This window comes from Diaphorina citri, unplaced genomic scaffold (assembly GCF_000475195.1).
Source record: "Diaphorina citri unplaced genomic scaffold, Diaci psyllid genome assembly version 1.1 scaffold1690, whole genome shotgun sequence".
Taxonomy (NCBI): domain Eukaryota; kingdom Metazoa; phylum Arthropoda; class Insecta; order Hemiptera; family Psyllidae; genus Diaphorina; species Diaphorina citri.
Genome location: NW_007379116.1, coordinates 811 through 17,068, shown reverse-complemented (window position 1 = coordinate 17,068; position 16,258 = coordinate 811). Strand labels below are relative to the sequence as shown.

Sequence of the window (16,258 nt, the reverse complement as noted above, 5' to 3'; positions counted from 1 at the left end):
CTATTAGTGTAAGTGTACCATTTATTCGCCCACCTAAAAAACTTACCATTTATTGGCCCACCTGTACCATACGCCACATAAGTCTGATCTGGACGAACTTTTTCAAGATCCAATTTCATCAAAAGAAAGGGCTTAAAGACTGCTATCGAACCAGTGCTATTCAAAAATTGTAGTCATAAAAACAAAAATTAGAAAAATAAATGTGGGCAGGTGGGCCAATAAATGGTACGTTTTTTAGGTGGGCGAATAAATGGTACACTTACCCTACTCTGATCCTATTGGGTTTGGATTATTCAAGATTCTTGGTCTTGCCCCCTCTCTAAAATCCTGCATACGGGCCTGACCATAACATTTAAAACCATGGACAGTGTCATCCTCTGAAAGACATACGTATTCAAATCACGTAACAGCTGATACTTTGTTTCGATTTTTGACGTCACGTCACGTCACCTCACGTCATTATAATGACTGTCAATATTACTGATACCAATAATAAATTATGATTTATCATAATGGTCTTTTCAATACGGGTATACCACCCAGGTGTCAAAAATTACCTGAGACTTGTTTGTTAATGTGTTTATTTAACAGTTTAACACTTTAAAACCTGCCCTGGTGGTATAGTACCTATAATTAAGTCGCTCGCCTGGTTAACAAGAGGGTGTGAGTTTATAAAGAACAGCCGAGGTATGAAATGTTATCCTCAACATTGTTTGAGAGAAAAGGAACTCTTTAGTCCTACATACATATATCTATATTCGAGTTCGAGGATTAAAATTAATTGTTGAGTGAGAAATTGTCTCGTCTTTGGTTAGAAATTGAGCAAGAGTTGTGGTGTTCTTGTACCTTGTATATTGGTCTACCTTTCGTATATGACAGGTTACTGGAAATCTCACCCAACAAAATACTGTCATCACCACAGAGAAGAGACATCACAGAGAAGAGACCTGCGAGTACACAATGTCACATGCATCAAACATCAAATAATAGGCTAATAGTAAACTTCATGCATCCAACATCTAATATGTAACATTGTAACAGTAACATACCTACATACATCGAACATCAAATAATAGGCTAATTATAGTAACCTTCATGCATCAAACATCTAATATGTAACATTGTAACAGTAACATAGACAAGAGTTGTGGTGTTCTTGTACCTTGTATATTGGTCTACCTTTCGTATATGACAGGTTACTGGAAATCTCACCCAACAAAATACTGTTATCACCACAGAGAACTGAGAAGAGACCTGCGAGTACACAACGTCACATGCATCAAACATCAAATAATAGGCTAATAGTAACCTTCATGCATCCAACATCAAAAAAAAAGTAACATTCATGCATCAAACATCCAATATGTAACAGTAACATACCTACATACATGGAACATCAAATAATAGTATCATTTTTAACAGCGTAGCTGTGAAACCTTGCACTTCCGTCAATTCTATTTCATCTGAATGCAAGTAACACAATGAATGCGTAGGCAATTGTTCTAATTAATTCATCACATGGGGTGCCCCCTAACCACAAGAGTGATATCAAATAATAGTATCATTTTTAACAGCGTAGCTGTGAAACCTTGCACTTCCGTCAATTCTATTTCATCTGAATGCAAGTAACTCAATGCATGCGTAGGCAATTGTTCTAATTAATTCATCACATGGGGTGCCCCCTAACCACAAGAGTGATATCTGGGTCTATTGAACCATGTCATAAAAATTTACACAAGGTTAGGTATAATAGGTATTGATAACGTTTCTTGTAGGTATTGTTTGTTTTCTCTTACAATAGAAGAGATCAATGTGGTGATAATGGTGCTAATCACATTGTTTGACGCACCCTTAAAAAAATACCTAATCTTGATAATACGAGGTCCGACAATTAAGTTCCCGAAATGCCCTTCTAGCTTCGCAATTACTACACAATATATGTGTAGATTGATCAACCAAATTTTCCTGGAATGAACCTTGATCTTTCCTCTTTTTAATGTATCTGATTTCATTCCTCTCTGATTAGTAATTTTCAAGTTGTCAGCCGTTATAGAACCTCTTCTCATAATATATGACTTCTTCTTTTCGTCTTCTCCTTTTTCTGGTTCTTCTTCCTTTTCCTCTAATTCCTTCTGCTCCTACGCTTTTTTCTCCTCATCCTTCTCCTTTTCTAGTTTCAATCCTAAGCCTTTTCTATTCAAATACCTCCTTCAAATCCAATTTCTTATTCCTGTTTCAGCCTGTACGGCGGGTGGCGGTGATTGGTGCAGGGGTGTCAGGGCTGTGCTGCGCGCGCAGGTTCACAGAGCCTCATGTCCGGGACAAGTTCGAGCTGGTGATCTACGAACAAACGGACCGTGTGGGGGGCACCTGGGTGTACACGCCACAAGTGGGCATAGATGAGAACACGGGTCTGCCTGTACATTCCAGTATGTACGAGAATTTGAGGTGTGTATAACACAGGAGTTCATGATGTCTTCATGGACTGCAACTCATACAGTCAACTCAAGAGATCAGATCAGATTGGCTACAACGACAAGGCAGTTCCTTTAGTACATGATGATGATAACACAGGATATTGGGCCTTTTTGCTTTCCTTAGGTTGCAATGCAACGTGCAAAGCAACGTGCAAAGCATTTGCATTGCACGTTGCACGTAAAATCAAATCTGACGAATGCGAACGTTTTTCATATATCCGAGAATTTTTGTTCCGACACTCAACTAGTAATGGCCTATAGTAGGTCTTCATGGATACAGTCAACTCAAGAGATCAGCTCTAGACAGATCAGATTGGCTACAACGACAAGGCAGTTCCTTTAGTACATGATGTGTATAACACAGGATATTGGGCCTTTTTACTTTCCTTAGGCCACTCACTATCAGGTAAACTTGACAGGTATACCTGATCAGGTCCACCTGATAGTGTGTGTGCTCATCAGGTATAATACCTACAGGATATCGGGCCTTTTTACTTTTCCTAGGCCGGCCACTAAATATCAGGTAAACTTGACAGGTATACCTGATCAGGTCCACCTGTCAGGCCTACCTGATAGTGTGTGTGCTCATCAGGTCTACCTGATAGTGTGAGTGCTCATCAGGTATAATACCTACAGGATATCAGGCCTTTTTACTTTTCCTAGGCCGGCCACTAAATATCAGGTAAACTTGACAGGTATACCTGATCAGTTCCGTCTGTCAGGCCTACCTGATAGTGTGTGTGTGTGTGTGCTCATCAGGTATTAGGGACACCTGACAGGCGGACCTTCTTGTACCTTGTATATTGGTCTACCTTTCGTATATGACAGGTTACTGGAAATCTCACCCAACAAAATACTGTCATCACCACAGAGAACTGAGAAGAGACCTGCGAGTACACAATGTCACATGCATCAAACATCAAATAATAGGCTAATAGTAACCTTCATGCATCCAACATCAAAAAGTAGTAACCTTCATGCATCCAACATCAAAAAATAGTAACATTCATGCATCAAACATCTAATATGAAACATTGTAACAGTAACATACCTGGTGGGAGTAAGCACTGTGCAATGTAGCTTCCTCTTTTAAAGATTATCTACTGTTGCACCTTGGACATGTTTAGCAACATGGCCTACGATTTGAAGACTCGTTGCTCTCAAATTGATCAGGATTTTATCTCTTTTGTTTCCCCCCAGTTTCAACAGGTTGTGATATCGGTAGCACGGCGACATGACAAATGGAAAGTGAGAGTGAAAGACTTGAGGATAGACGCCAGCTTCGAGGAAGAATATGACATAGTTATTGTTTGTAACGGGTGAGTAGTTACTTATTAATGCTTATTTTTTATTTTTATATTTTCTGGAATCAGAACTGAGAAGGGTTGAGAAGCCGCATTTTTTTCTTCGCCTTTTCTCGTGTACCGACGGGGTTTCTTCAGCCTCTCAATCAGCCCTGGGATGTTTGCTTTTATTAGGCACTTGACATTTGGTTTTGGCTAAAAATTTCAAGAGTGGATGCCCTTCACACTCAAACTTTGCTATTTCTTTAGCACGGAAAATTCGGGCTGGTATACTCAATGTAGTCCCTGTTTAAAGTTCCCTAGCGATAATAAATTATAAGCTGGTTTACTCTCTGTTTGAAGTTCCCCAGCCAGACTAGTATGATCTACTCCCTGTTTAAAGTTCCCCGGCGAGAATAAGCTGGTCTACTCCCTGTTTAAAGTTCCCCAGCCAGACTAATATGGTCTACTCCCTGTTTAAAGTTCCCCGGCGAGAATAAGCTGGTCTACTCCCTGTTTAACGTCCCCCAGCCAGACAGATCCACTGAAAAAGGTCTTTTTTAAAACTCACCCACTCTTTGCACATCTCTACAGCCAATATCATCTCTCATCTCTCTTCTCCCCCATCTGATGAGAGGCATACTACGGGATGGGCATGTTACGACACAGGCCACATGCGTCTAATGTTGTAGTTGTTTCATTGCTACGAAATAAAAACGGCGGTGGAACACTCATCTTTTTTAAAAAAAAAAAATATTGTAGGGCCGTAAGTACATACCCTAACCGCACCCAGGGGCAAGGGCCGTATTTTTCTCCTTTACTGTACGTCAGACTCTGAAAATTTGGAGCATCCACCCAAGTATATTCTAAATAAAGATCTGCTGGTTTTAGGGCTTTTGGGCCTGCTAGATGAGTCCGGGGCAAAAGGGGATAGCCCCCCTCCCTCCCTGTAAACGTCCCTCCCCGTCTGAAGGCTTATCACTGTTATCAGTGATAAGAACAGATAACGCTCGGATGTCCCGTGAGAATCGTTGTGATCAGATTCAACCCTTTGGTGACCGATGTTAACTCACCGAAGGGTTAAATCATTAACAACTCTGTGACCGATTGGTTAGGACCACTGATTCTCAACCCGGGAGGTACTGGGTTCGATTTCAGACCGGGGAGGAAATTTTTTACATAACAAAAATAAGTTGTTTTAATAACACCCTGAGGCTTAGGTGTAGGGGCAAACAGCCCTAAAAGATTGGTTAAGTGTTAAGCTTATACGAATCTACGAGTTGTTATAATAATTTAGTGACGGGGGTTTTACCCTGAATTCGACGACAAAAGCTTCTCGCCTACCGGGAAAAGCAACACGCAATTGTCCAGATGGTCACCTATGCGGATATTCAGCTCCCATGGCGTAGTGGTCACTGCGCTCGCCTTGCACGCGGGAGACTCGGGTTCGATTTCCGGCGGGGTCAAGAAATTTGTATCATGCAAATGATTGATTCCGTGACTGGCTAATGCGGGGCCCACTCAGCCTCGTGAGGAAAATGAGTAGCTATGACATATATATGCGCATAGCGACCGGTGCCAGCATGATAGGTAAACATTGGATTTCACGATTATTGAGATATTGGGAAAATCCTACAATGCTGCAGTGAGCACCAAAGTTGTGACATAATAACATAAAGAAATTGCACCTATACGGATTCTAACCTCACTGAATTTTTTGGTGTACGAGCCTTAGAGATTGAGGTTATTTATAGAAAATCATGATTACTCTACCTAGTTGATTTTCTCTCATAGTTGCAACTAGGTATGTAGAGAAAATCAGAAAATCATCTAGAGTTGCAACTATGTATGTAGAGAAAATCAACTGAGTATGCAAGTATGTATAGGTCTGGCAGCCAATAAGAAATGGGAATGTCCTTAAAGAGGAACCACTTGGGCTTGTGCCAGTTTTCTTCAAAACACTTACAAGAAACTGAACATCAAGAAACAGAATCCACCATAAGTCATAAGGTATAGGAAGCTATAGGTGAATCTATTCCTCTGTTTGGATGACTATTGCACAGTTAGTTGTCTATTGCGATTCAGAGATACTACTGTTTGTGAATTGTGATGCATACAGGCAAAAACCATGGTCGAAATTAGGGGGGTTGGGGAGTCGGAGCCATGGGAACCTCGGACTTTTTGTGGGGGGCCGGCCGGACGGACGCCCTTCGACCGTAGCTCAAGCAGGATCCCCATTCTTTTCTTTAAAAAATTCATAGATAGGGTAAGTGTACCTTTTATTCCCCAGTTTCAACAGGTTGTGATATCGGTAGCACGGCGACATGACAAATGGAAAGTGAGAGTAAAAGACTTGAGGATAGACGCCAGCTTCGAGGAAGAATATGACATAGTTATCGTTTGTAACGGGTGAGTAGTTACTTATTAATGCTTATTTTTTATTTTTATATTTTCTGGAATCAGAACTGAGAAGACCTTGAAGTTAACCCTAGATTTCTTGGAGTTGAGAAGCCGCAGTTTTTTCTTCGCCTTTTCCCGTGTACCGACGGGGTTTCTTCAGCCTCTCAATGAGCCCTAGGATGTTTGCTTTCATTAGGCACTTGACATTTGGTTTTGGCTAAAAATTTCAAGAGTGGATGCCCTTCGCACTCAACCTTTGCTATTTCTTTAGCACGGAAAATTCGGGCTGGTATACTCAATGTAGTCCCTGTTTAAAGTTCCCTAGCGATAATTATAAGCTGGTTTACTCCCTGTTTGAAGTTCTCCAGCCAGACTAGTATGGTCTACTCCCTGTTTAAAGTTCCCCGGCGAGAATAATATGGTCTACTCCCTGTTTAAAGTTCCCCAGCCAGACAGATCCACTGAAAAAGGTCTTTTTTAAAACTCACTCACTCTTTGCACATCTCTACAGCTAATATTCTCAATCTTTCTTTTTTCTTTTTATCATTGTCTAAGATTCTCTGTACTAAATGTATACATTTTGCCAATAAAGAAATTACATTACATTACAATCTCTTCCTTCCAGTCACAACAGTGTCCCCAACATACCCTCCTATGAAGGAGCCGATCTGTTCCGAGGCCTGTTATCAGTGATAAGAACAGATAACGCTCGGATGTCCCGTGAGAATCGTTCTGATCAGATTCAACCCTTTGGTGACCGATGTTAACTCACCGAAGGGTTAAATCATTAACAACTCTGCGACCGATTGGTTAGGACCACTGATTCTCAACCCGGGAGGTTTAATAATAAAAATAAGTTGTTATAATAACACCCTGAGGCTTAGGTGTAAGGGCAAACAGCCCTAAAAGATTGGTTAAGCGTTGAGCTTATAAGAATCTACGAGTTGTTATAAATGAAGAGTACTTTTGTGACGGGGGTTTTACCCTAAATTCGACGACAAAAGCTTCTCGCCTACCGGGAAAATCAACACGCGATTGTCCAGATGGTCACCTATGCGGATACTGACCACACTGAATTCTTTTGTGTAAGGTGTACAAGCCTTAGAGATTGAGGAGAAAATCATGATTATTCTACCTAGTTGATTTTCTCTACATAGCTCATAGTTGCAACTTATGTAGAGAAAATCAGAAAGTCATCTAGAGTTGCAACTATGTACATATGTAGAGAAAATCAACTAAGTTTGCAAGTATGTAGGTCTGGCAGCCAATAAGAAATGGGAATGTCCATAAAGAGCTATCGCTTGGGCTAGTGCCAGTTTTCTCCGGAACACTTACAAGAAACTGAACATCAAGAAACTGAATCCACCATAAGTCAGAAGGTATAGGAAGCTATAGGTGAATCTATTCCGCTGTTTGGATGACTATTGCACAGACAGTTGTGTATTGCGATTCAGAGATACTACTGTTTGTGAATTGTGATGCATACAGGCAAAAACCAAGGTCGAAATTAGGGGGGTTGGGGAGTCGGAGCCATGGGAACCTCGGGCTTTTTGGTGGGGGCCGGCCGGCCGCCCTTCGACCCTAGCTCAAGAAGGATCCCCATTCTTTTCTTTAAAAATTTCATAGATATAACTATAAACCAGAAATATTTGCATGATACAAATTTCTTGACCCCGCCGGAATCGAACCCGGGTCTCCCGCGTGCAAGGCGAGCGCAGTGACCACTACGCCATGGCACCTGACATTTAGTTTTGGCTAAAAATTTTAAGAGTGGATGCCCTTCGCACTCAACCTTTGCTATTTCTTTAGCACGGAAAATTCGGGCTGGTATACTCAATGTAGTGATGTAGTCCCTGTTTAAAGTTCCCTAGCGATAATTATAAGCTGGTTTACTCTCTGTTTTAAGTTCCCCAGCCAGACTAATATGGTCTACTCTCTGTTTAAAGTTCCCCGGCGAGAATAAGCTGGTCTACTTCCTGTTTAAACGTCCCCCAGCCAGACAGATCCACTGAAAAAGGTCTTTTTTATAAGCCACTCACTCACTGCACATCTCTACAGCTAATATTCTCAATCTTTCTTTTTTCTTTTTATCATTGTCTAAGATTCTCTGTACTAAATGTGTACATTTTTCCAATAAAGAAATTACATTACATTACAATTACAATCTCTTCCTTCCAGTCACAACAGTGTCCCCAACATACCCTCCTATGAAGGAGCCGATCTATTCCGAGGTCTTCAAATGCATTCCCACGACTATCGAGTACCCGATCCTTTCCGAGATCAGAACGTTCTGCTGGTAGGATTCGGACCATCTGGAGTAGACATAGCCATGGATATAGAGAAAGTTGCTAAAAATGTAAGCTTATAACTATACTTGTAGGCACCTAAGTCAATTGGACAGAACTTTGTTGAATAGATTTTTTAAGAAATTTTATAGAGGGAACTGTAACTGCTAATGTCAGAACGTTCTGCTGGTAGGATTCGGACCATCTGGAGTAGACATAGCCATGGATATAGAGAAAGTTGCTAAAAATGTAAGTACCTACTTAGGTATACCTAACTACTTGTAGGCACCTAAGTCAATTGGACAGAACTTTGTTGAATAGATTTTTTATAGAGGGAACTGTAACTGCTAATGTCTTATCGTTCCAAAATTGAAGAGAGAAGAAGGATAGGATAGGAGAAATTTTTTTTTTTTTTTTTTTTGTTTTTTTTTTTAAGTTAAGCAAGGTTTATAAACTTATCTGTAAACTTTACCTATGAAATATAATATAAGACCTTGTTTAGACTGCGGGAGTTAAAGGGACTTTTCAGTCTCATTCTGGCAGGATAAACAAGGTATAGGTATTCTATTCTATTCTACTATTCTATTCTAAGTCAATTGGACAGAACTTTGTTAGATAGATTTTTTAAGAAGTTTTATAGAGGGAACTGTAACTGCTAAGGCTTATCGTCCCAAAATCGAAGAGAGAAGAAGGATAGAGGTGGAATGCCAGTTGTGACTTACCTGTACAGTAAATAATGGAGTCAAATGGGTGCGAGGTATCGTCTTGAAATACAACACTGTCTTGCAGGAGTCGCTTGATATCAGGTTTCTGAACAACGGAATCGCCAATTTGATGTTTGAACGCTACACTGATGTGATGACTTAGGAAAACCTGTGGAAGGATCAGGAATTTTGAGCATGTTGGGACCGCTTTAATTTGGTGGTAAAAAGTTATACATAGTTACAGAATATAAGGAATTTTAATTGTGTTAAGCATAAATGCTTGTCACAAATGTCGTTCCCCGCAATCCTAGCCAGCCGGTCCGAGAACGAACATTATCCCATCAGGATAAAATCCGTCCCGGGCGGGAATCGAACCCGCGGCCTAGCGCCTACAAGGCAGACGCACTACCAACTAAGCTAACTAGGCTGGCATACAACACATTACATAATTATTTTGCAGGAGTCTTATCCAAGGTACACAACTAGGTACAACCAAATTTTTCAAAGAATTTGACCGAATGTTTATGGCACATTGCATAGGTAATTCAACAAATTCTAGGGGTTCATAAAAATCACATTAAAAAAAGTCGATTCAATTTCTATCAATATTAAAGTTTTGTCTAATCTAATTGGCTTAGAGGTCGCGGGTTCGATTCCCTCCCTTGGTGGATATTATCCTAAACAGATAAAGTTTGTTCTCAGAACGGCTGGCTTTCTCCAATCCTATATATCCTTCTTCTCTCTTAGATTTTGGAACGATAAGACATTAGCAGTTACAGTTCCCTCTATAAAATTTCTTAAAAAATCTATTCAACAAAGTTCTGTCCAATTGACTTAGGTGCCTACAAGTATAGTTATAAGCTTACATTTTTAGCAACTTTCTCTATATCCATGGCTATGTCTACTCCAGATGGTCCGAATCCTACCAGCAGAACGTTCTGATCTCGGAAAGGATCGGGTACTCGATAGTCGTGGGAATGCATTTGAAGGCCTCGGAACAGATCGGCTCCTTCATAGGAGGGTATGTTGGGGACACTGTTGTGACTGGAAGGAAGAGATTGTAATAAATTGTAATGTAATGTAATTTCTTCATTGGCAAAATGTAAACATTTAGTAGGTACAGAGAATCTTAGACAATGATAAAAAGAAAAAAGAAAGATTGAGAATATTAGCTGAAGAGATGTGCCTCGTCGTGGGGATATTTTTGTGTTTTTTTTTTTTTTTTTTTTTTTTTTTTTTTTTTTTTTTTTTTTTTTTGGAATCTCATTTTTTTACACGAATTTTTAAAAAATTGGTCATGTAGGTATCCCATGGCCGTTTCTATTGAAGACACTTTTCGATTTCCGCCCAGGACGAACCAAATTTTATCTCTATACACGGAATAAATGCTATAGAGATAAAGTTCGTCGGCTGGCTTTCTCTTAATTTCCTGATTGGTTGGAGTGCTTCGGAATTGTAAGTGGTCAAAACGCTTGGTAAACAGGAGGGCGTGAGTTCCATCCTAGCTGAGGCATGGAATTTTGTGGTCAATTTATCTAATCATTTGACTACAATAATAGTACCTATTAGCGTAATGCAGGGCCAAAGGGACGCTTCATATTTCGAAAGTATTGGTTTGTCTGTTTCACCATAAATAATGTCCTCCAATTACACTTAGACCTTTTGACTGACAGTCGTGGTGGGAGTACAATAATAGTAGTAGCCTACTGCTGGAGTAAAGGGACTTTTCAGTCCTATACGAGCAGTATAAATAAGCACTATTATTATTATTATCCGATCCTGTTTCTATCTTTGATTCCTGGATGATCAGAGAGTTCTCTCAGTCAAAACTCTTTGGTCATATGCCTCACTTCATTACTTAGAAAAGAGGAAAAGGAAAAAGCATGCTAAGTAGAACACTAAGGTCTAGTTAAGACTTATCAACACCTTGTAAGTTCTAGAATGTAGCAGTCCTTTTTTTTTAATTATCATTTTTTTAATTTTCTTTAACCTTTTTCTAAAATCAAGGATTTCCTAGAATTCAAATTGTTTCCAACGTTCTCGGAAATCCACTCTCAAAATTTCTAAAGGTGCCTCCACACTACAGTCGACATCGCCTGAAACCCATATAAAGTAGGTAAAATGGAAGGGTTTTGGTGGAACGAAAAGACAGTTTATAGTGTGGACGTAGCCTCTGATCAACAACTTATCTTAACATATACTTAACAGATCATTTTACTCTCACTTTCCATTTGTCATGTCGCCGTGCTACCGATATCACAACCTGTTGAAACTGGGGGGAAACAAAAGAGATAAAATCCTCATCAATTTGAGAGCAACGAGTCTTCAAATCGTAGGCCATGTTGCTAAACATGTCCAAGGTGCAACAGTATGTTAAGGCGGTCTCTTCCTGATCCCTTGTGTGCCGCGTCCATTTTAATTTAGGACTATTGCACTGAAGGTGCAACAGTATAGATAATCTTTAAAAGAGGAAGGTACATTGCACAGTGCTTCCTCCCACCACGACTGTCAGTCAAACGGTCTGATCTGAGTGTAAGTGGAGGACATTATTTATGGTGAAACAGACAAACCAATACTTTCGGAATATGAAGCGTCCCTTTGGCCCTGCATTACGCTAGTAGGTACTATTATTGTAGTCAAATGATTAGATAAATTGATCACAAAATTCCATGCCTCAGCTAGGATGGAACTCACGCCCTCCTGTTTACCAAGCGTTTTGACCACTTACAATTCCGAAGCACTCCAACCAATCAGGAAATTAAAAGTTAAAACTCACTCTCTGGGTTCAATGACCTCATGTGCTCAGTGACGTACGAGTGGTGGACTTACATTGATTAGTTCCCTAAGTTTGAAATGCTCCGTAAATTCCTCCAGGTATCTAAGGACTTCACTCCAAGATATGTAGGACTGATTGTCGAGATGAGATCCGTACTTGAAATCCGGGAACTCCATGCACTCCTTCGGGAGATTTGTTCTGAAGAGATACGAAATTTGGGTATCAGTTAGTTCAAGATTTTTTTTTAATGATATCTTGGTAGCTATTTGAAATTCGATTTTGGATATGTTTGTGGTATTTGAACATTAATTTTGAAGGGTTAGGCCAGCCAATCACTATCAGGTAGACCTGACACCTGATGATCACACACACTATTAGGTGTGTGTGCTCATCGGCTAAAAAGGTCCGCCTGTCAGGTGTCCCTAATACCTGATGAGCACACACACTATCAGGTAGACCTGGTGAGCACACACACACACTATCAGGTAGGCCTGACAGGCGGAACTGATCAGGTATACCTGTCAAGTTTACCTGATATTTAGTGGCCGGCCTATAGGAAAAGTAAAAAGGCCCGATATCCTGTAGGTATTATAGCTGATGAGCACATACACTATCAGGTGGACCTGATCAGGTATACCTGTCAAGTTTACCTGATAGTGAGTGGCCTAAGGAAATCAAAAAGGGCCAATATCCTGTGTTATGGTGGGTCCAGACTTGTGCAATGCAACGTGCAATGCAATGAAGTTGCTTGATACAAATTTCTTGACCCCGCCGGGAATCGAACCCGGGTCTCCCGCGTGCAAGGCGGGTGCAGTGACCACTACGCCATGGGGGCGTACCTCAATATCTTAAGGTAAGGTGGATATGGCCTTACCTGACTTTGTTTCACTGTCGGAGGAAGCACTGTGCAATATACCTTTCCCTTTTAAAGATTCTCTACCATTGCACATGCACATGTGACATGTTTGGCAACAATGCCTATTTTTTTCTGTCAAATTGATCTGGACACACTATACCTTTTTCTTGTAGTAAAATTCTTCTCTTCGGATACGATTTACGACCTTTTTTTACGTACGTTAAAAAATATTAGCTTTTGAAAACACCAAACACTTCGATTCCATTCCTCAAGAGTGCGCCATCAGTATGACAAACAGGGAAAAATGTTAATCCCTGATCATGCGCACAAACTCATTTACACCCCCTTGCCACAACACACCCTCCGACTCTGCTGATAAAGAAGGGTTTTGTTTACATTCCACTAGGCGTAATTTCCCTATCAATTCCTAATCAGAAAATGTCTATCATTCTTGTGTTTTACTAGTTTTTTAGACTGTAAACAGTGATTTCTAGTACTTCATTAGTTTGATTTTACGGATGGGAAACGAACAAATTCTCAAGTTCAACTCGTAACGAGTTCGTAGAAACTCTCATGTGACTAGATTCCAGGAAATAGATAATAATTTTGTAACAAAAACTGCCAAATCTTGAGGTACAAACTCTCGAAATCTCTCCCTATGGATTATCCCTTAAGGAATTAATAAAAATACAACTTGAGCTTACAAATGGCCTACCTTTGACTCATTTATTTTATGTCCCTCCTGGAATTCGAACCACAGTTCCCTCGGTAATGAATCCACCGCAAATGCGGCTATCGCCCCTTCGGAAAATCGGGACCACTTCCCAAGCAATTTCTATCCCAAAAGACACTTACCTCACACATCGACCTGTGGTGATGACAGTATTTTGTTGGGTGAGATTTCCAGTAACCTGTCATATACGAAAGGTAGACCAATATACAAGGTACAAGAACACCACAACTCTTGCTCAATTTCTAACCAAAGACGAGACAATTTCTCACTCAACAATTAATTTTAATCCTCGAACTCGAATATAGATATATGTATGTAGGACTAAAGAGTTCCTTTTCTCTCAAACAATGTTGAGGATAACATTTCATACCTCGGCTGTTCTTTATAAACTCACACCCTCTTGTTAACCAGGCGAGCGACTTAATTATAGGTACTATACCACCAGGGCAGGTTTTAAAGTGTTAAACTGTTAAATAAACACATTAACAAACAAGTCTCAGGTTCCTTTTCTCTCAAACAATGTTGAGGATAACATTTCATACCTCGGCTGTTCTTTATAAACTCACACCCTCTTGTTAACCAGGCGAGCGTCTTAATTATAGGTACTATACCACCAGGGCAGGTTTTAAAGTGTTAAACTGTTAAATAAACACATTAACAAACCAGTCTCAGGCAATTTTTGACACCTGGGTGGTATACCCGTATTGAAAAGACCATTATGATAAATCATAATTTATATTATTGGTATCAGTAATATTGACAGTCATTATAATGACGTGACGTGACGTGACGTCAAAAATCGAAACGAAGTATCAGCTGTTACGTGATTTGAATACGTATGTCTTTCAGAGGATGACACTGTCCATGGTTTTAAATCTTATGGTCAGGCCCGTATGCAGGATTTTAGACCTAAAATCCTGCACCTAAATGGGGAGTATTGACCCAGCACCTAATGGGTGGATGCTCCAAATTTTCAGAGTCTGACGTACAGTAAAGGAGAAAAATACGGCCCTTGCCCCTGGGTGCGGTTAGGGTATGTACCTACTTACGGCCCTGCGATAGAGAGAGGATTTGTACAAATCGTTCGACAATCGACATTTTTTCATGTTATTTTTCTGTTGTGATTATTTATACTCGTACAATGAACACTCTTTATTTTACAGGATTACACTCTACAAGTGGTATACCCGTATTGAAAAGACCATTATGATAAATCATAATTTATTATTGGTATCAGTAATATTGACAGTCATTATAATGACGTGACGTGACGTCAAAAATCGAAACAAAGTATCAGCTGTTACGTGATTTGAATACGTATGTCTTTCAGAGGATGACACTGTCCATTAGTGTCCATGGTTTTAAATGTTATGGTCAGGCCCGTATGCAGGATTTTAGAGAGGGGGCAAGACCAAGAATCTTGAATAATCCAAACCCAATAGGATCAGAGTATACCTACCCCTTCATATCCTTATTGGTTATTTCTGGTTTATATGGAGTTCACAACCGAGGTTCCTGGAAATTGTTGACTAAAAATGCCGACCCCACTTGAGTGGGAAAAGGTAAAGAAGAAGAAGAAGACACTCTACAATAATAAATTACTCTTTACATGTGCGATAAGATATCACTCAACCACTTATCACCTCATGAGTGATTGATCAGTTTACGACTTTCGAAGATAGGTAGGTACCTACTTATAGTGGGTAGTTAAGTAGAGGTTATAAGTTATAAGTCGATACTAATTACCGGCGTACCTTGCCAGTTTCTTTGTGTTATTATGTCACAACTTTGGTGCTCACTGCAGCATTGTAGGATTTTCCCAATATCTCAATAATCCGAACATCCACTGTTTACCTACCATGCTGGCACCGGTCGCTATGCGCATTTATATGTCATAGCTACTCATTTTCCTCAGCACGAGGCTGAGTGGGCCCCGCAATATAAATGCGCATAGCGACCGGTGCCAGCATGGTAGGTAATTGGGAGCTGGATTATTGCGATATATGTATTTGGAAAAATCCTACAATGCTGCAGTGAGCACCAAAGTTGTGATATAGTAACACAAAGAAAAGACATTTATTTATTTATAAATGTCAGGTGCCTAATAAAAGCAAACATCATAGGGCTGATTGAGAGGCTGAAGAAACCCCGTCGGTACACGGGAAAAGGCGAAGAAAAAACTGCGGCTTCTCAACCCTTCTCAGTTCTGATTCCAGAAAATATAAAAATAAAAAATAAGCAGTAGTTATTAATAAGTATTAAGTAACTACTCACCCGTTACAAACGATAACTATGTCGTATTCTTCCTCAAAGCTGGCGTCTATCCTCAAGTCTTTTACTCTCACTTTCCATTTGTCATGTCGCCGTGCTACCGATATCACAACCTGTTGAAACTGGGGGGAAACAAAAGAGATAAAATCCTGATCAATTTGAGAGCAACGAGTCTTCAAATCGTAGGCCATGTTGCTAAACATGTCCAAGGTGCAACAGTAGATAATCTTTAAAAGAGGAAGCTACATTGCACAGTGCTTCCTCCCACCACGACTGTCAGTCAAAAGGTCTGAGTGTAAGTGGAGGACATTATGGTAAAACAGACAAACCAATACTTTCGAAATATGAAGCGTCCCTTTGGCTCTGCATTACGCTAATCTAATGGGTGGATGCTCCAAATTTTCAGAGTCTGACGTACAGTAAAGGAGAAAAATACGGCCCTTGCCCCTGGGTGCGGTTAGGGTATGTACTTA

The 16,258-nt window shown here is 40.1% G+C and overlaps 2 protein-coding genes and 1 non-coding gene across 3 annotated transcripts in view; 1 reads left to right on the top strand and 2 right to left on the bottom strand.

Annotated features, from left to right (window-relative positions):
* Positions 1 to 8,543, top strand: part of LOC103516884 (senecionine N-oxygenase-like) — an 11,459-nt gene extending 2,916 nt beyond the window's left edge. The window contains exons 2-4 of the mRNA XM_008481873.3: positions 2,240 to 2,448; positions 3,605 to 3,796; positions 8,339 to 8,543. Coding sequence (XP_008480095.2) covers positions 2,240 to 2,448; positions 3,605 to 3,796; positions 8,339 to 8,528 — 591 coding nt within the window. The 3' untranslated portion in view covers positions 8,529 to 8,543. The remainder of the gene's footprint in view (positions 1 to 2,239; positions 2,449 to 3,604; positions 3,797 to 8,338) is intronic.
* Positions 8,544 to 9,141: 598 nt separating this feature from the next.
* On the bottom strand, positions 9,142 to 15,991 carry LOC103516883 (senecionine N-oxygenase-like; the record flags this gene model as incomplete). The annotated part of the gene is made up of 3 exons (XM_026829159.1): positions 15,789 to 15,991; positions 10,016 to 10,193; positions 9,142 to 9,318 (listed from the first exon to the last, which is right to left on the bottom strand). Coding segments are annotated over exons 1-3 (555 nt in total), but the record flags the coding sequence as incomplete, so codon positions are not given.
* Trnaa-ugc lies at positions 12,689 to 12,760 on the bottom strand. Its single transcript has one exon. It is a non-coding gene; the product is annotated as a tRNA-Ala (tRNA).
* Positions 15,992 to 16,258: the final 267 nt, after the last annotated feature.